At 37.7% G+C, this 21805-nt stretch overlaps 1 protein-coding gene across 1 annotated transcript in view; it reads left to right on the top strand.

Annotated features, from left to right (window-relative positions):
• Positions 1-21805, top strand: part of OSBPL10 (oxysterol binding protein like 10) — an 83607-nt gene that overhangs the window by 53405 nt on the left and 8397 nt on the right. The window contains exons 6-9 of the mRNA XM_026681345.2: positions 10687-11152; positions 13654-13840; positions 15801-15983; positions 17046-17199. Coding sequence (XP_026537130.2) covers positions 10687-11152; positions 13654-13840; positions 15801-15983; positions 17046-17199 — 990 coding nt within the window. The remainder of the gene's footprint in view (positions 1-10686; positions 11153-13653; positions 13841-15800; positions 15984-17045; positions 17200-21805) is intronic.

The following is a 21805-nucleotide window of genomic DNA, read 5'->3' as shown; positions in this document are numbered from 1 at the left end:
TTCTATGATTTTTCAACGAGAGGCTTGAAGACATCCAAGATACATAGAATAAAAATTTATCCAGAGACACAGTGAACTTGAACCTTTGAAAACAATCTAAATCTGATCCATAGAAGACAAGAACTCAGAGTAAGGTACATGTGGTCATCCTTCACACATGATCAAAATCATTACTTTGCATCAAAATTTACACACATCCCAATTCTTTGAGCCAGAAAGCCTGTAAAAATGTAGTTTGGGGTGAATTCTTTGAATACTAATCTTCTCTCTTTGTGCCAAAAACAGAAACAATGAGATAAAGGTACATTCATTAGAACTTGAATACATTAAAAAAATATTCCTTTTCCTCAACAATTGCCAGAGGATTCAGGACTGGGATAGCTTTATGTTTGTGCTATGATCTCATATGTATCTTTCCAATCAATAAGAGTTGCTACAGTGGCAACCAAATGCAATTCTTAGCTGTGATTAACTAGTCTGCCTATTGACTACTCATATAATTTTTCTACATTAGCTATTTATATAAAATATAAAAATAATAACATATATTTTGTCTAGTTTTCATATATTTTAAAATGTTTTAATTTTGATATTTTATTGGAAAAATGTCTTATATATTAGAAAGTAAGAGATAAAGAATTAGAAGCCTAGCATTTAATCTGTGCATTAATAATAGAGTACTGAAGAGACTTCCGGTTTGAGCTTTTTCGGCGACGGATCAAAATCCATGATTATGCGCCATTTCGATCCATGCTCGCTGCTGGAGCACCCCAAGCCAGCTGGTTTTGGGGCTAAGCCACCCCGTAGAGGTGGTGAAGTGGGGGAGACTGCCAGCAGGGTTGAGGAGGCGCATTTCTCCTCCCCAGCTGGCCATTACTTCCTTTCCCGAAGGCGGTTGCAGCAGTGGTCAGAAATGGCCACCTCAAGAAAGAACTGGGACCGGAAAGAATGTGCAGGAGGAAGATAAGAAGAGAAAGTTTTGGCTGACCGGGTCGAACTGAAAAACAACAACATAAGGTACCCTGGAATTTGAACTATAAAGAATAACATTGCTCCCAAAGAAGATTTTGAAGCAGTGAATGAGAGAAGGAAGGGGAAAGGATTTGTTTTCTTTTTTCTTTCCTTCCTCATATTTGCAACTAAGAGATTTAAGTAAGAAACTGACAAAAATCCACTTTGACATTAACAGGCATTTAAGCTGAAATGAGAGAGGGAAGGGAAAGGATTTTTTTTTTCTTTCCTTCCCATATTGACAACTAAGAGATTTAAGTAAGAAACTGACAAAAACCACTTTGACATTAACAGGCATTTAAGCTGAAAATAAAATGTCAAAGGGATAATAAAGACTTCTGGGTTTTCAAAACTTTTAAAAGAAGGAAAGGAGAGAAAAGGAAAAAACAAAAGGGTGGGATCTGGAAAAATGGAGGAGACCACCTGGAAGTAAAAGGAATTAACAGTGAAACTTTAACAAGATTCCTAAAATATACATTCTAACTGAAACTTTGTAACAAGATAATAGAACCCCGGGAAGAGAATGTGGAAAAAAGAAGCAAGAAGAAACAGCTTTGGATTATTTGGATTACTTGGTGATTTTTGAATTTTTGGTTATTGGATCTAAAAGACTAAAATCAAAGGAGTGGTTGTTTAAAAGTTTTTAAAATGGTATCACTCTTGGAAGAACTGAAAATGGAACTTAAAAAACAGAAAGAAGATGCACAAGGAGGAGGAGGGTTTTTTTTGGCTTCGCATTTCAATGTTTAGAAATGGAGATCCTGAACTATGAGAAACAACAAGAAATGCCTGTAGAACAAGAAGGGCAGGAAAAAGAAGAAGCCATCTTCAATGACTAATTCTATGTGGGGAAAAGAAAGGAAAGGGGAAGAGAGTGAAAATTTAAGATCTGAAAAAAAACCAAAAAAGAATAGTTTGAAAAGTAATTACAATATTAGGAAGAAACAGAAGAGAGATTACAGAAGAGAGAATTAGAATTAGAGAGACAAGAGGTCAAAAGGGGAGGGAGAAGAAGAGGGGGAAGAGGGAAAGGAAAAGAAGTTATAAAGGACAGAAACAGGATATAGAGAAACAGGGAAAACATACAAGGATTAAAGGTATAAGCCTATTTAGAAGACCTAGAGATAATGGGTGAAAATTTAATTGAAAGAGGGATTCTACAAGGGTACATAAGATAGTATTGTTATATTAGAATTAGAAATGAACTTAGAAAATATGAAACAAGTTTGATTAAAATGATAGATAAAATACTCATTGTAATGGAATGGAATGTTTAATAAATAAATGAAATAAAGAGAATGAGAGAATGAAATTAGGAAAGAAGGGGAACATTTTAATTATTATTAATGAGTTATAAACATTTAAGTGAAGAGGAATATGAAAGAAATATGAAAAAATTATGGAAATATTATAAGTGTTCCTAGAAGTATGATATCCTATTGAAGGGAATGTTAAAGATGTCAAAGATTTATACTAACATTAATGATAGAGCTGAATTGGAATAGAATAAGTATTTTATTTATTATTGTTAAAAATATACTTTCTCTTTAAGAACTTGGTGTGTATTTTAAGAATGTACTAAGCAGAATTTGACTGGAAGTTATGTGTTATATTGAATATTATAATTGTAAAGGCATAAATTGAAGTTTAAATAAGAGTTGAATGGACAAAAATTAAAAGATACAAAGGTGTCATACTCCAATCAGTAACTACAGGGGAAAATTTTGTTTAATGAGAAAAGAAAATATGAAATTGAAACAGGACAGAAAAAAGTATAAATATTATGATTAGAAAGATATTGAAACTTAGAAAAAGATATATATATAATTGAATTTAGAAAGGAATGAGATAATTAAAAGCAAGGTTGAGAAAACTAAGGGAAGGGAAAAATTATTGAGAAAATGTTAAAATAGTAATAAGATATGGAATAGAACACAAAGACGAATATGAAATTGACTTTGTGTCTGTATGGAGAAGTGATAACCCGGGACCATGCTATTCTCAAAAAAAGATATTTTATTTGTATTATGTTTTGTGAAAACCCAAATAAAATTTTTACAAAAAAAAATAGAGTACTGAAAAAAGCTCTCATTTTATTGGTCTGTTCCCTTGAATATGCTTTGGAATATTGAAAGGTCAGCAAATAATTTATTTTGATCAGTGAAGAAATTGAATGCAAAAGTGTTGAGACCACTTTCCTGAATAATGCATGAAAAGAAAGAGCTCATTGGCTTGATCTCATATAATGAATTTAATAGAAAAGGGCTAATTGAAGTAGAGACATAAACAACATGTGTAATTTTGCTTACACATGCTGGAATAAAATAATATTTAAATATTATTAGCTGATTGAGGACAGGATTGAAAACATGACTAAATTAGTAGACTAGAGAAATACTGTGGACATAATATACTTAGATTTCAGTAAAGCATTCAACAAAGTAGATCACAACTTACTTCTTGGCAAACTAGGAAGAAGTGAGATAGCATCACCACCAGATGGATTCATAACTGGCTGACAAACCGTACTCAACAAGTAATCCTTAATGGGTCTACATCTACATGGAGGGAAGTAAGCAGTGGGGTACACAACGTTTGTTTAGGCCCAGTACTCTTCAATATCTTCATTAATGACTTAGATGAAGGAGTAGAAGGGGAACTTATTACCAAATTTGCAGATGATACTAAGCTGGCAGAAATAGCTAACACTCTAGATAATAGACTCAGGATCCAGATGGATCTTGACAGACTTGAACACTGATCTTGACAGACTTGAAATTCAGTGTAGAGACAAGTAAAGTCTTACGCTTAGGCAAGAAAAACCAAAAATACACATACAGACTGAGTGAAACCAGGCTTAATAGCAGTAACTGTAAGACGAATATTGGAATCTTAGTGGACAACCACTAATTATGATTAATTATGAGCCAACAGTGTGCAGCGGCAGCCAAAAAAGCCAATGCAATCCTCAGTTGTATTAACACAGGGATACAATCAAGATCAAGTGAAGACCTAATACCACTCTATAAAGCCTTAGTAAGACCACACCTAGAATTCTGCATCCAGTTTTGGTCACCACACTATAAAAAAAATGTTGAGACTCTAGAAAAAGTGCAGAGAAGAGGATGATTAGAGGACTGAAGACTAAAACACACGAAGAACAATTACAGGAACTGAGCATGGCTAGTCTAGTGAAGAGAAGGACCAGGGGAGACATGATAACAGTGTTCCGATACTTGAAGAGCTGTCACATAGAGGAAGGGGTCTTTTTCCAAGGCACCCAAGGCCAGACAAGGAATGTGGATGGAAATTGATCGAGAGATTCAACCCAGAAATAAGGAGAAATTTTCTGATGGTGATAACAATCAATTAATGGAACAACTTCAGAAGTTGTGGGAGGCTTCATCACTGGAGGCTTTCAAGAAGAGACTGGACTGCCATCTGTTAGAAATGATGTAGGGTCTTCTACTTGGGCGGGGGGTTAGATTGGATGGCCTACAGGGTCCCTTCCAACTTAATCTATTATCTGTTAACATCTTAATCAGAATGAATAATATGGTAGCAACAGAGTGAGAATTAATTTTAATTATCTCACTAATAGATTTAAATATACTTAGCTAATTATGTGCGCTTATTAATATTTTCGTTGTAATAATTAGATTGTTTTTTAAAAATCTGAAAGTATAGTAACTGATTACTAAAAATCTGAAAGTAAAGTATTAGCTGAAATCTCTATTTATTTTAAAAAAGCCTATATTTGTTATTGAACAAACTGAATCATCTAAGCCAGGGATTCCCAAAATCTGGGTCACGGCCTGTTTGGAACCGGTCTGCACAAATGGTGGGCACACTGCCCTCAGCTCTACTTGTGGGAGTGATGGTTGCTAGTGCTTGTATGGGAAACTCCTTTTGCGCAAGTGGCAGACCCTTGTTCTCGTGTGGGAAGCTCTATTTGTGTGGGTGTATGAACCTGCCGCTTGTGTAAATGGAGCTGTGCAAGTGCGCTCACTTGCTGCTTATGCAGAACCATCCCCTCTCCCCACCACTGGTCCGCAAAACTGGAAAGGTTGGAGATTCCTGGACACTACAGTCAACTGATTTTTTCTCAGTAATGAAACACTGCACCTATTTGCCATTCTTTGATGAACAGATTTCTTGAAAACATCCATCCTGCCAACCTGCTGGAATTGGCAGGTTCTTCTGAAATTTAATTAACTTAAATCAAGCTGTTCTGTTACTTTGGACAATTATAAATGTGATCAGTAAACAGTTGTCAAATTCTTAGCATCTTTCAGCTTGGTTGTTTTCTTGCAGACATTTCATTACCCAAACTAGCTAACATCATCAGTGCTCAGCATATACATGTTGAGCCATACATGTTCTTCTTTATCTAAGAAGAATTCATTACAGGTAATTCTTGAATTATGACCTCAGTTGAGCCCAACATTTGTGTTGCTAAGTGAGACTTTTATTAAGTTTGCCCCATTTTATGAGTTTTCTTTCCACAGTTGTTAAGTGAATCATTGCATTTGTTAAATTAGTAATATGATGGTTAAGTGAATATGGATTCCCAATTGACTTTGTTTGTCAGAAGGTTGCTAAAAGGGATCACATGACTGCAGCCATTCATAAATAAAACATCTTTGGGTTAACCAAAGGCATAGCCCAGTTTCTTCAATTAACATCACTAAAAAGCTCCCAGTTTGCATTTCCACTATTCTGCCCATCCTGCAAGCCCAAACTTGACAAATTTATTGTTTTGCTTGAACGGGTGAACACTTTAGAAACATGTCTTGCATCCCTTGAAGAAAAGGAAAAAATGCAGAAAAGTGAAGCACCAGTATCCCAGAATCATGACACAGCCCAACAACCCAAGCTGCTGGAAACCACTAACCCTGCAAGTAACATTTCCATCCTTGTTAAAGACATGATTAAACATGAACAGAAGTATCCCAACACTATCTTATTTGGACTTGAGGACACCAAAGAATCCGACGACATTGCAAAGGTTCGCAACATCATCAGTAACTTCCAGGCATCAACCATCGCTCCTGATGAAATCATTGATGTTTCCCGCGACAGCAGAACAGTGATGGCTTGGTGGCCCCACGTTTCTGCAGAGTCATTTGCAAGAGTGAAATCAGCAAACACAAATTCATTTCCACAATAAACTCGCTCGCCAAAAGTAGCACTAACCATAGGAAAATTTGTTTGTGGCCTGACCTATCCATAATGCAATGTGCCCGCGCCTGTGAGCTCAGCTCAGAGCTCAAACAATACCAGGACCAAGGAGAAATTAATCTGTACATAGACTACCACACCGACTGTATCAAATGCAGGACAGTGGCCCACGTCCCAACAGCTGCCCCCCCCAACAATCAAAACTAGGCATGCATACCCCAACTTCCTTCAGGTCCACCCCTACTGGCCTAAAATGTAAATTACTAAATGCAAGAAGCCTTGAATGCAAAATGCCCAAATCCCTTCTGCTTCTAAATGCAGCCCTATTCAAACTTATTTTTGTCTGTAAGACATGGTTGAATGTATCCTTTCCAGACTCCATTATTACAGTAAGTGACTATCATCTGACCGTGATAATCGTAGAGGGGGTGGTGCTGCTATCTTCTATAAGAAGTCCCTAGGTCTGAAAAAGATACACAGGAGCTTGCTCTTCCTGAGACCATTGTCTGCGAACTGTCCCTAAATACCACACTTGCTAAGTTAGAGAGCCCCTAATTACAACCTTGGTCATACAAACAAGCAAACTGCACTTCTAACGCTTCCTGCCCTCACCCCCTTATTTTTCTTGGTGACCTCAATTTGCTTCTTATTACCTGGACCCTAAATGAATGTACAACTGAACCTATACATGTAACCCTGCACAATGGTGTTACAACTCTGAGGCTGGAGCAGTTGGTAACGAACAATACTAGACTCAACAATTGTTTAGATATCATTTTCTGCAATAGCATATGCTTAATTTATGGCCTACAAGTTAAAGAACCTTTTTCCAACAGTGATCACAGCATGATTGATTTTTGTCTCAACTTGTGTCCTTGCAAAGAGGATCATAATGATGGGACTCCAAATTATAACTATAAAAAATCCAACTATGATCTCATAACTGCTGACCTCACATCTCTTGATTGGCACCTCCTTTTCACAAGTTTTATTTATTGTTACCATTATTGTTACCTTTATTGTACAATGTGTACAATGAGATTGGCTGAACCTCCCTTCATGCACCCCCATCAATAGAACTCACAGTGAGGACAGAAGTCCCTAATCCAGTCCCAATCTTATTACACTATGTGATCTTGTTGTACAACGCGCTGGCCTCGCAAGTCTGTCATACTATGTTGACATGAAGTTATTTTCCATTCAGAAGTCTGACAGCCCACGGGTGGAAACTGTTCTTCAGCCTGTTGATGCGGCTGGCTATGTTTCTATATCTCCTACCTAATGGTAGGAGAGTGAAGAAGTGCTGACCCGGATGTGAGTCGTCTCTGAGAATTTTCCTCACTCTTCTAAGGCAGCGAGCCCTAGCGATGTCATCTAGTGGTCTCAGGGAACAGCCCACAATGTTTTGTGCTGTGCTCACCACCCTCTGTAATGTCTTTCTATCCATGGCTGTCAAGCCAGCACACCACAACGTAATGCAATATGTGAGGACGCTTTCTATTGTGGACTGGTAAAAGGAGGTCATCAGTCATTGTTCCACTTTATTCTTTTGCAAGATTCTAAGAAAATGGAGTCTGTTGGGCCTTTCTGGCCACCTGGATTGTGTTGATTTTCCAGGTGAGATCTTCACTTAGGTAGACTCCCAGGAATTTAAAGAAGGAAACTCTCTCCACACAGCCCCCCTCGATGTAAAGTGGGGTGGGTTCCTCTCTCTTCTTCTGGAAGTCTAACACCATCTCCTTTGTCTTGCTGATGTTTAGGTGCAGGTTGTTTTCTAGGCACCATGAGGATAATTTTTGAACCTCCCCCCATACGCTGTTTCATCTCCACCTGTAATGAAACCCAATACAGTAGCATCATCTGTGAACTTAATGATCACAGTGGATGGGTCAGACAATACACAGTCATGTTTGTACAGTGGGTACAGGTAGGGACTGAACACACAGCCCTGTGGGGAACCAATGCTAAGCTTCAGGGAGGTGGATGTGACAGGTTGTAATACTGCAGAAGACCATTATAACACTTCTTTGCTCGAAGTCAATAGAGTCATTAATCTATACGTATCAAAAATAACCCCTAAAGCCAAAAATAAAAACAAATTACCCATACCAATAAGAAAGCTACAATCCAAGAAAAAGTCTCTTTGGTGAGCAAACAAAACTGGCTATGTAGCTAACTTTAAAACCTGGTACAAAACCTTATGCTGCCAGATAAAAGTCAAATGTACCATCATCATTGCAAACAGGAGGAACAGTTGTTAAACTCGAACTCTTCCCGAGCCTTCTATAATTTCGTTAATGCCAAACGTAAAGACTCAAAATCTATCCCACCCCTAAAAGGGCCTAACGGGGAAGACTGTAATGATGAAGCTACAAAGGCCAACCCCTTTAATACATTCTTCAGTACAGTCTTTGTCAACAGCAATGGCTGCTGCCCCCATTTCCTAGTTGCACCACAACAAATTGTAATGACTTATTACATATTGACTTTGCAGCAGTTAACATTGAAACAGCACTACATAACCTAAAGTCATCCCTATCTATTGGCCCTGATGGATTATGTGCCTACTTTTTGAAAAAGCTTGCCACTGCCCTAGCCGAACCTCTAAGCACAATCTATGAGGTATCTTTTAGAACCAGCTCCCTGCTGGACTTATGGTCATTAGCCATGGTCATACCTATTTTTTAAAAAAGAGACCCTAGTCTGATAGAAAATTACAGACCAATCTCACTGTGTTGCATCACCTGTAAAGTCATGGAATCAATTATAAACCAATCCATCACTCTACATTAGAAACAAAAACCTACTTTCTAACAAGCAGTTGGGTTTCAGGAAAAATGTATCCTGTAATCTTCTAGGAGTTCTATACTGCAGAAACATGTGGACCACACATCTAGACTAGGGTAAAGCAATAGACACAATTTACATAGACTTCTGCAAAGCCTTTGATTCAGTGGTGCACGACAAACTACTGCTGAAACTTAGTTCTTACAGCAGGTAACAAATGGTCAAAATAGGGAAGGCCCTATCAAATCCAGCACCAGTTAATAGTGGTTCTCCCGAGGCAGTTTCTTAGGACCCACACTCTTTCTGCTTTACATCAATGTGACAACATTAAAATCAGCTGCGTCCTCTTCGCTGATGATGTAAAATTATTTAACACCACCAACAATGCTGCTGCTTTACAAAGCAACCTTGACTGAATGGTCATGCAATTGGCAACTCCAAATTTCAACTAATAAATGCTCTGTCCTACACATTGGCCCGCAAAAAATCAGAACACCAAATACAAGTTAGGCAGAAGTAATCTCGCAGACTACCCTCACTCTGTTAAGGACCTACGAGTACTTATCTCAAACGATCTAAACCCCAGAGCTCACTGTAACAGCATTGCCAAAAAGGCTTTAAGAATTGTTAACCTTATTTTGCAAAGCTTCTTCTCCGGCAACATTGAATTGTTAACTAGGGCACACAAAACCTTTGCCAGACCAATTCTCAAATACAGCTCATCTGCCTGGAACCTGCACTGTATATCGGACATTAACATAATTGAGAGGATTCAGAGGTATTTGAATTGACTCCTCCACTCACAATAGAATTCCCTATGCCTCCACGCTCAAAATTTTGGGCCTGGATAATCTGCACTTGCGGTCCGATCTAAGCATAGTTCACAAAATTGTCTGCTATAGCATCTTGCCTGTCAATGACTTCTTCAGCTTCAACCACAATAATACACGGGCAAACAATCGATACAAACTCAAGGTAAACTGCTTCAAACTTGATTGCAGAAGATATGACTTCAGCAACAGAGTGGTCAATGCCTAGAATGCTCTACCCGGTTCTGTTGTTACAGCCTCAAACCCTTGCAGCTTCAATCGCATACTCTACTGTGGACCTCACCCCATTTCTAAGAGGTCCATAAAGGGGGTGTGCATAAACGCATCAGCGTGCCTACCATCCCTGTCTTATTGTCCCCATTTATCTGTATTTACTTCCATTGTTCATGTTTATGTTCATACCTATACTTATTATCTTGTACATGTTTGACAAATAAAATAAAATAAGTAAATATGAACCACTTGCCAAATGTCTGACCATGGAGATGGTGCAATGGTCATAAGTGTGAAAAATGGTCATAAGTCAATTTTTTCAGTGCCATTGTAACTTTGAATGGTAACTAAGTGAACTGTTGTAAGTTGAGAACTACCTGTAGTTGTCTAATTCGCTACTTAAGTGGAAAAGTAGCAAAAAAAATAGGCAGTTTGAATAATATAATTTTGTTATTTGAGGGTCTAGTAAGGATTGGAGAAATAGACTGATTTGCATAATTGTCTAGTTATAACACAGGAGCTGTTCTTTTGTCTTTATTCTTGAATTCTGAAAAGGGGAGAAAAGATTGATGTTTGCATTCTGCAAAGAATTGCTGCTAGCTTGATCTTTTCCTCATGTAGTTATGATGAAATGATTACTTTCTTTTTACTGTGTTCAATATAGGTAGTCCTTCCAGTCTTTATTTTAGAGAAGAGGTCTCTGCTGGAGATGTTTGCAAACTTCTTGGCCCATCCAGACCTGTTTTTATCAATTTCGTGCGGAACCACTCCTGAGGAAAGAATCATCTCCTTTGTGGAGTACTATTTGACAGCCTTTTATGAAGGCCGAAAAGGAGTTGTTGCCAAGAAGCCATATAATCCAATAATTGGAGAAACATTTCATTGTTCTTGGAATGTGCCAAAGGACAGAGTAAAACCAGTGAGAGCAAACACTGCCTCTTGTGGTCTCAAGGGGAAAGCTTCATCAGAAGGTTATAGGCTAAGATTTGTAGCTGAACAAGTGTCCCATCATCCACCAGTAACCAGTTTTTACTGCGAGTGCAAAGAGAGGAAAGTATGTGTGAATGTTCACGTATGGACCAAAAGCAAATTCATGGGGATGTCTGTAGGTGTTTCTATGGTAGGTGAAGGTAAGAAGTGTCACAAACAGATTACATTTTATATAGCATGCTTATTTATTAAAAAGACATAAAGGAAAACCTGAAGATTTCTTATTATTCCCCCTTCCGTACAATTTATTTAGAATAAAAGAAGCAAAACATTCAGCCTCCAAACACAAAAATTAATAGAAATGCTATTTAGATAAGAGTTGAGTGGGAATATATTGAATGTATAGTCAGAAAAGGGAAAAATGGATAAGTATTGATTTGTGCTTTGTTTTGTCAGTGAATAAGATGTACAGTTTGTGTTAATATTCAATTCTAAAAAAATGTGTAGATATATGTAAAACATTATAGAGAATGGAGTAACAGAATTGGAAGGGACCTTGGAGTCTGGTTCAACCCCCTGCTCAAACAGGGGAGCTTATACTAATTGTTCCGAACTGTTCTGGCTGCAGTAGAAGTGACGGCAACAGTGGGGAGGGGAGGGAGGGATGGTTTCGCATGTGCAGCCTAGCTCTTGCTCATATGCAAATGAAGCTTTCCATATTTGCCTACCACTTGTGCGGCCCAGTTTTCAATGGACTGAAGACTGGTACCGGTCCATAGCCCAGACAAATGGTTATCCAATTTGGCTTAAAAACCTCCAGAGATGGAGCATTAACAACTCCATTAATGAATTGCTTTAACTTCCAGGAAATTTCTCCTTATTTCTAGGTTGGATCTCTCCTTGAAGTAGTTTGCATCCATTGCTTCTATCCTTGCCATCTTCTCCCATTAGTGACTGATTGTTTCCTTGATTTTTTCCTTGCTTTTTACATGTTGAAAAGGACTTCTTGTATTATATTTTACATTGGTTGCAAGCGTTAGTTCCTTCTGAGCCTTGGCTTTCTTGACCTCATCATAGCAGGTGTGGGCTGTATACTGATATTCTGCCTTAATTATGTGCTTCTCTTACTACTTTTTACATTTTTTTTTTGGTCTTTTCGTTTATCAGATAATCCTTTGTGCAGCCAAGCTGGTTTTATCCTTCTTCATTGATGTTGTGTTGGACTGGCCTTTTATAACCTCACTTTTCAAAATTTCCCATGAGAATTGTTTTCCTCTTGAGGATTTTCATTCACTGAATCCCTCCCAAGCACTCTCTAAGTTTATTAAAATCAGCTCTCTTGAAGTCCGAGACTCTAGTTTGACTTTGTTTTATTGCTTGAGCTTGCATTATGTTAATTTCTGATATTGCATGGTCATTCTCACTTAAGGTTCCTATAACTTCGACTGCTTCTATCATTTCATCTCTGTTAGTGAAAATTAAGTCCAGTGTGGCTGACCTTCTAGTTCCTTCTCTGCCTTTTGGGAGACAAGCTGTCTGCTAGGTTCGTTGGGAACCTATTTGATATTTCATTAGCTGCAGAGTTGATGTTTCCCAGTTGATATCAGGGTAGTTGTAGTGTCCCATTACTATTGAGGTGTCTTTTGTTCACATTGTGGCTAACTGATTAGCTAATATTTCATCTATTTCCTCTGTTTAGTTAGGTGGTTTGTAGCATGCACCTATGGCAATGTCATTCCCTTTTCCTTTTAAGTTAATCCAAATGCATTCAAGAAGTTTTCATCATTCTGTTGCATTTCTATAAAGGTGTATCGTAATTATTTCTTATATATAGTGCACCTCCTCTTATATTCCTCTTCTTCTGTGTCTAGATCAAACTTAAAAAAGTCATTTTTGGTGCATATTTTTAGTAGTAGCTGACACACCAGCAGATGAATTAGGCTCCATGTCTCTCCACATTAACATAGCATTGTTATCTGCTAAGAATCTCCACATAGATAACATTATCTTCTCAGAATCTCCACTTAGCATGTTGATTTTACATTTAGGCACTCCAATTTTCAATCTATTCAGGGTCCTCCAAGTAGTATGAGTAATTTCATTTATAGTTTGCAAAGGGGAAAAGATGAAATTTTCTAATACCTCACAGAAGGATAGTCTTTAAATATCCAGCAGTACCTTCTGAGATTAATTAGCCCTATAGGATTGATAGTATCTCTAATTTGTTAAATTGATTCTAATATTCAAGATATCTCCTTTGAATTTCCTATTGTAAGGATGTGCAAGCTGATGCTCTTTAGATATTTATATAAATTGCCCATCCCTGTCCTATGTCATGTATGATATTACATCCTAATAATGGATATTCATATGATTATAAAATGTTATTCAACCATGATAGACAAAATTCCAAAGCTGTCATATTACAGTCCCTTGATTTCTGCAAATCCATGTAACCACCATTCATTGTAGTAGTGTGATTGAATGGTTAGCACAATAGCTAAAGTTGAATCAACAAAACCTCAATTGCAAAAATTCATTATCATTACCTGCACCAGTCTTTTCCTTCTTGAAAGAAGTTAGAAGGAAGATTAATATTTCATCTTTCTCAAACTGTTTTGTTTAAGCATACATTTTAACAATGATCATGCTTCTCCAAATTTCTGAATGCTAATCTCTTCTTTTCCCTTCATATCCATAGGCATTCTTTATCTCTTGGAACATGGGGAAGAATATATATTCACATTACCTTGTGCCTATGCGCGTTCTATACTTACTATTCCTTGGGTGGAGCTTGGAGGCAAAGTTAATATTCACTGTGCCAAGAGTGGTTATTCTGCTACAGTCACATTCCACACCAAGCCATTTTATGGAGGAAAACTACACAGGTATCAAAACTAAGTTTTGCTCTCTCCTTGAATTAAACTATTAAAATAGTAAGGCACAAAATATAGATTGGTCTATTGTTTATTGCTTACAATTCTGCAATTGTGATTTTTTAAAATACACTGCTCAAAAAAATAAAGGGAACACTTAAACAACACAATGGAACTCCAAGTCAATCACACTTCTGTGAAATCAAACTGTCCACTTAGGTAGCAACACTGATTGACAATCAATTTCACATGCTGTTGTGCAAATGGAATAGACAACAGGTGGAAAGCATAGGCAGTTAGCAAGACATCCCCAATAAAGGAGTGGTTCTGCAGGTGGTGACCACAGACCATTTCTCAGTTCCTATGCTTTCTGGCTGATGGTGGTCACTTTTGAATGCTGGTGGTGCTTTCACTCTAGTGGTAGCATGAGATGGAGTCTACAACCCACACAAATGGCTCAGGTAGTGCAGCTCATCCAGAATGGCATATCAATGCAAGCTGCGGCAAGAAGGTTTGCTGTGTCTGTCAGCATAGTGTCCAGAGCATGGAGGCGCTACCAGGAGACAGGCCAGTACATCAGGAGACGTAGAGGAGGCTGTAGGAGGGCAATAACCCAGCATCAGGACCGCTAATTCTGCCTTTGTGCAAGGAGGGACAGGAGAAACACTGCCAGAGCCCTGCAAAATGACCTCCAGCAAGCCACAAATGTGCTTACAGCCCAACATCGTGCAGGATGTTTGGCATTTGCCAGAGAATACCAAGATTGGCAAATTCACCACTGGCGCCCTGTGCTCTTCACAGATGAAAGCAGGTTCACGCTGAGCACATGTGACAGACGTGACAGGGTCTGGAGACGCCGTGGAGAACATTCTGCTGCCTGCAACATCCTCCAGCATGACCAGTTTGGCAGTGGGTCAGCAATGGTGTGGGGTGGCATTTCTTTAGGGGGCTGCACAGCCCTCCATGTGCTCGCCAGAGGTAGCCTGACTGCCATTAGGTACTGAGATCAGATCCTCAGACCCCTTGTGAGACCATATGCTGGTGCGGTTGGCCCTGGGTTCCTCCTAATGCAAGACAATGCTAGACCTCATGTGGCTGGGGTGTGTCAGCAGTTCCTGCAAGACAAAGGCATTGATGCTATGGATTGGCCCGCCCGTTCCCCAGACCTGAATCCAATTGAGCACATCTGGGACCTCATGTCTCGTTCCATCCACCAACGCCATGTTGCACCACAGACTGTCCAGTAGTTGGGGGATGCTTTAGTCCAGGTGTGGGAGGAGATCCATCAGGAGACCACCCGCCACCTCATCAGGAGCATGCCCAGGTGTTGTAGGGAGGTCATACAGGCATGTGGAGGCCACACACACTACTAAGCCTCATTTTGACTTGTTTTAAGGACATTACATCAAAGTTGGATCAACCTGTAGTATTTTTTTCCACTTTAATTTTGAGTGTAACTCCAAATCCAGACCTCCATGGGTTGTAAATTTGATTTCCCTTGATAATTTTTGTGTGATTTTGTTGTCAGCACATTCAACTATGTAATGAACAAAGTATTTAATAAGAATATTTCATTCATTCAGATCTAGGATGTCTTATTTTTGTGTTCCCTTTATTTTTTTGAGTAGTGTATTAAAAACTTTTTTATATATAAATGTGCATGGATGTGAAGTAAAGACACAATTGAACCAGAATACTGTGAAGTGTGAAACTCATTGTTCTGTTTTCCATTGCATTAGATCACTATGTAATCAATATTTTGGAATGAAGAGTTGTTTCTGTTTTTTTATTTAAGTTAAATCATACTGAACTTATATTAAGAATGCTGTCTACTTCAAAAGTATATGTGGCATATATTTTTAAAAAGTAAAATCATAATAAGCAACTATGCTCACCTCTCTGAATGTTTTACGGTGAAGTATTTAGGTATATTCAAATGTCAGTAACCTTAAATCTTTATTATTTATACCAGGGTTACAGCAGAGGTGAAGCACAATCCAACCAATACCATAGTGTGTAAAGCACAAGGAGAGTGGAATGGCATTCTGGAATTCACATATAGCAATGGTGAAACCAAAATAATTGATATCACCAAATTACCCATAATCCGGAAGAAGATCAGACCAATATCAAAACAAGGCCCCTTTGAATCAAGGTGGAACTATTTTGGTGAAATCTCATCAAATTGTATTTAATTGTATTTAAGGCAACTAGTGATCAAAAAGTGGGTTCCTTTGTTTTGCCAGATATACACAATTGCTGCATGCTGAATAGTATTGAGAATTGTCCATGCTCTAAGCCAAAATGGCTCAGTGTTACTTTCTTGTGGATTTTTTTATGAGTAAGGGCAACTCATAAGGAATTTAAAAAATACATAAGAGCATGCTGAACTAATTGTAGGTGAATTGATAATATTTTTTATTAATTGCTATGGAATAAATTGAGCCATATCAAAGTGTCAAAAGATTGTATGAAGTTTCCAGAGGGAACAGAATTATGACAGTTCTAAATAAAACAGTTGATAAGGGAAAACATTTAGCCTTTTCTAATTGTATGTTTTCAATATAAGTATTGTTCATGATTTATACAGTTTATTAATTTCTTGTAGTTCATTTTAATCACCAATGTACAGAATAGTTTGTAAATGTTCAGATTGTAGCAAGCAGATATAAGACTTTATTTATTCTTACATTCATGTTCTCTATTTTTATTAGGTGCTCCAGATGGTAAAGCTGAGGGCTATATCTTATTTGATTCTCAAAAAAACTTTTGAAAAAAGAAATAGTTCTGGAAAATGTTGTAGAAGTCTCTTGAGTTAGTATCTACTCTTAAACATTTTGGTTCAAAGAAAAGAAAAGGGGCTTTTTAAATTAAATTAACTAAATGCTTTTGTTTTCCATTATTAGCTGCTCAGATACTTATGTAAAATAGGCTGGCATATATACCTCCTAAATAAGTAAATAAAAATTGTGATAAGCAGAAGTCCAACCATATAAAATTTGATTTTTTTTTACAAAGTTGTTGGAGTGCTGTGCTTAATTGAACTTTTCTGAAAAAGTGTTTCCACACTGGCAGTTTTGGCTTTATCCTATCTCCTCAGGGCTTCAGTGGACTTTGTCAACAAGTTTCCTTCCATACAAATCAACAGGCAAGATTATAGCTCTTTTACAACAGGTTTGCTTTCAAATCAAGCCTTCTCCTTCTTTCTCTATCTAAGGCATTTATGGCAACATGTCACTGCTGCCCTGAAGGAAGGTAACATTGATGCGGCAACAGAACATAAGCAGGTCCTTGAGGAGAAGCAACGAAAAGAGGAGAGGCAACGAGGAACAACCAACACACTTTGGAAACCAAAATATTTTATCAAAGAGGTAATGGGAAAGATAATAGGCAACAGAAATGTTCAGTCATTGCATCTGAATATCTTTATGACATTTCAGTTTTGAGTTTTGAAGGTCTTTCATAATTATACAACTGTTTAGAGTAACCTGTTTGGATATGAGGGTAATATGGACAAATATTAATTAATTTCATCTTATTTTGTACGTCCTTTCTTTGTGGGCTTCTTTGCAATTTCTTCTCCAATTTTTTATATTTTTCTTCTAAAGTCTTTTGTGTCTGCCTCTTTTTTCTATTTCTCTTTCCCACATATGTTATAGTTAGTACGTTTTGTAGTGAAGTCTTTTCTCTTTTGTTTTCATTTAAGAAAAATTTCAACTCTTTTTCCATATATCTTATAAATTCTTTTTCTTTCAATATTAGGTTATTCATTGTCCACCTTGACCTCTTTTGTTGTCCCTTTCATATTACTTTTATCGGATTGTGGTCTGGCCAGATATTCGTTTCAATACTTATTTCTTGTATATTAGTAATGAAATCTGTAGATGCCTGCACCATATCAATCCTAGACCAAAACAGATATATATTTGAATAAAATGTATATTGATTGTTTTTTGGGTGTATTTCTCACCATGCGTCTTGGATTGCTAATTCCTCCATCATCTTGAAGAAAGATCTTGGTAGTGTTTTCATTTTTTTGTTCATTTTTTGTGTTTTATAGTCCATTTCCGCATCGACTGTTGCATTGTAATCTCCCAAAATACATATACTTTCGTCCTCAAATTCCAATATTTTCTTGTGTAATTTATCATAAAATTCTTCTTGATTTTCATTTGGTGCGTATATTGCCACTAGTAGTGTCTGCTTACAATTCATCGTCATTTCCACCATTGTTCTGACTCAGCCAGGTTCCCAGAGAGCAAACACAGACAAACTCAGTAACTCAAACCTTCACAGCTTTAATCCACAAATAAACTTCTTTGTAGATTTGTAGATTGAAACAGAGATGGCGGCGACAGTAGCAGCAGCTTGAGGAGCTCCAGCGGGCATGGGCAGCTCCAGGCGACAAGCTTTCTAATCCCTGCAGGTCCAGCCGGCAAGGTGGAAAGCCTAGCGCCCGAGACTTGCCAGCAAGCCAGAAGGGAGCTCCATTCCTCAGTAAATGCTCAAGTCAAAAGTACTCGGCTATTTCCGATTCTTCCCATCCTTGACCAGCATGCTAGAGGAGAGCTCAATCCTCAGAAAGCGCTAAATTCAAAAGCAGTCTATTCAAAAGCACTCAACGATCTGCAATTCGACCCATCCTTGCTAGAATGTAAGGCGGTGGGGCTCTCCAGTGCCGGGGGCTCTACAGTCATCCTTGCAGGGCAGTGAGACGGTGAGATACATCCCATCCTTGCAGGGCAGTGAGCACTGAGAGCTGTGAGTCGGTCTTCAGATGTTTGCAGCCAGGTGAAGCAGACTGCTTCCCCCCCACTGCCCCTCTTTCCCTCTTCCCTCTTCACCAAATTGCTATTCTGGACACCGTCTTTAAAAGGACAGTAACTTTGGACTTCCAATAAGTAGGGAAGTACTGTTATAACTGAACTCCTGTGAAGATTGGAACCGATTTTATTTCCTGTGATAGAAGCAGAAGTATATTGAAGCCAGGAGTGAATGCTCAATACAAATCTGAGTCTACATAGTAAAAATATAAACTGTTCAAAAGCTCCAAAGTCATTAATCTTTGAGAGGAAGAAACTGGCTGTGATTCACCCCTTTTTGATGACAAAATGCAAATCCAGCAAACACTTTAAATCAGCCATCTCCATAGGCTGTGTTTTCCCCCCCCTAAAGAGAGAATTTCAACATTCAACCAGCGATTTTAAAAAAAAGCATTTTCTAATTCTACCTCCATAGCTATATCAATGATTAGATAATCAATTTCTAAAAATAATTAATTTATCAATTGTTTAATTGATTTATTGTTTTAATTGATCAGTGTGATTAGAGTGTTTAATGCAAATAGTGTGATTACTGATTAATGTAAAAAAAATCAGGCTTAATGTAATTTAATTGATTAGTAAATTAGTGATTCAGTGAATTTAATTGAACAGTGTATTTAACAATTAGTGTAATTAATTAATTAGGCTGATTATTGCTTAGCATAATTACTTGACTAGAGAGATTATTGTAATTGATTAATTGGTGTGATATTGGCTATATGGATTACCCAAAATTGTTTTATTAAGCAATTTAATCAACATACTATCTCAACAAACCCACCATGCCAGTAAAGAAATCCAATACCAAATCATAACCTAAAGAAAAAAAAATCCCCACCAATGAACCACAAGACTCCTGCACATGCTTTATATGCTTTGTAACTCTAAAGGTTAATGAAAATTCCATCAAATGTTCTCTATGTGAAAAATATGCTCATCATGACTGTCTGGAATTACTCAAGCAAATGACTCAATTCCTAGAAACATCCAATTATGCATTTCCATTTTTCTGCCCACCATGCAAACCCAAACTGGACAAACTTATAGCCCTGTTTGAAAGAGTTGACTCCATAGAAACGTGAATATCATCCCTTGACACCATAGTAGCATCCCTGAATACTTTAAATGAAAGATTAACTAACCTTGAAAAAAAAAAAGACAAACACACAAACCTGAACATCCAATAGCTACAAACCAACAACTGCAACCTAATCCACAAAAAACATAAATCCAACAAATAATGATATCCCAATCCTCGTCAGAGAAGCTGTTGAACGCGAACGAAAGCATCCCAATGCCATCTTATTTGGTCTAGAGGACATCAATAACGATGATATCACAATTGTCCACAACATCATCAGTGACTATCAGGCATAAACCATCTCCCCTGATGAAATACTTGACATTTCCCGCATTGGCCGAGAGCTCAAAAACAGAGATGGCTCTGTGGCTCCACATTTCTGCAGGGTCATTTGCAAAAATGAATTAAGCAAATGTAAATTCATTTATACTATAAATTCACTCGCCAAAAACAACACCAACCATAAAAGCCTCTGATCTCATCCTGACCTAACCTTACAGCAATGTGCCCGCTCCCGTATACTACGCACAGAACACAAAAATCGTCTAGACAATGGAGAGAAGGACCTGTACATTGATTACCATGCAGACAGTATCAAAAGAAAGTCACACAACCAACAAGTCAGTATCCAACCTTACTTCAACCAATCCACCACCACCCAAGACTAGGCATGCACACCCCCAATTACCTCAATTCAAACTACAACTGGCCTTAAATGCAATCTACTCAATGCAACAAGCCTTGTAAATAAAATACCTGAATTTCTCCTCTTACTAAATACGGCTAAATTCGACATCATATTTGTCTGTGAAACGTGGCTCAACGCATCTCTCCCTGACTCCATTACCTCATTAAGAGACTATCATGTTTACCGATCTGATCATGAAATCTGTAGAAGAGGTGGTTTCTATCTTCTATAAAAAGTCCTTACATCTAAAAAACATCCAAGTTACCCAGGAGCTTGCTCTTCCTGAGACCATTATCTGTGAACTGACCTTAAATATCACATTTTGGTTCTTACTATGTTACAGAGCCCCTGATTATGACATCGAACATGTAAACAAGCTAAATACACTACTAACATGGGCAGCATCCTGCCCACACACTTTTTTTCTTTCTTGGTGACTTCAATCTACCTCATATTAACTGGACCCTAAACGAATGGACAACTGAACCCATACATGCAACTTTCTACAATGCTGTAACAAATCTGGGACTGGAACAACTAGTAACCAACAATACTAGGCTAAACAACTGCCTTGATCTCATCTTCTGCAATAGTTTAAATTCAATTTACAGAATACAAATTAAAAAACCCTTTTCCAACATGAACCACAACACGATTGACTTTTGTCTCAACATACGTCCACACAAAAATCATCACAATGACAAAATCCCCAATTATAACTTCAAAAAAGGCAACTATGATCTTATAATCAATTATCTCTCTTCCCTTGATTGGAAATTTCTATTCACTGGATGCAATACTGTTGAAGACCATTACAACATATTCTTACTAGAAATCAAAAGAGCCATCAAACTATATGTACCAATAACAACTCCCAAAACCAGGATAAACAGATTACCCATAACAATAAGGTAGCTTCAATCCAAAAAGAGATCACTTTGGCGAAAAAACAAATCTGGTCACATTGCCAACTTCAAAATCTATGCCACCAGATGAAAACTGAATGCACTAATTATCACATTAAACAAGAGGAAAACCTTCTACGGACAAATTCCACCTGCACTTTCTACAATTTTGTAAACAACAAACTGAAAGACTCAAGGTCCATCCCACCCCTGAAAGGACCTAATGGAAAAGACTGCAACGACGACACCATCAAAGCAAACCTCTTGAACACATTCTTTGGCTCAGTATTTGTAAACAGCAATGGATCAAGCCCAGTACTTCCTAGTCAAACCACAGACAACTACAATGATCTAATACATATCGATTTTACAGAAGACATTGTTGAAAAAGCACTGCGCAATCTAAAACCATCCCTATCTATTGGACCGGATGGAATATGTGCCTACTTCTTAAAAAAGCTATCCACTGCCATAGCCAAA

The sequence above is a fragment of the Notechis scutatus genome, chromosome Z (assembly GCF_049901735.1).
Source record: "Notechis scutatus isolate UNSWTSFEM ecotype Mainland chromosome Z, rNotScu1.2, whole genome shotgun sequence".
In the NCBI taxonomy this organism is placed as follows: Eukaryota; Metazoa; Chordata; class Lepidosauria; order Squamata; family Elapidae; genus Notechis; species Notechis scutatus.
The sequence above is the reverse complement of the archived record's forward strand: the minus strand, read 5'-3'. Positions and strand labels throughout refer to the sequence as shown.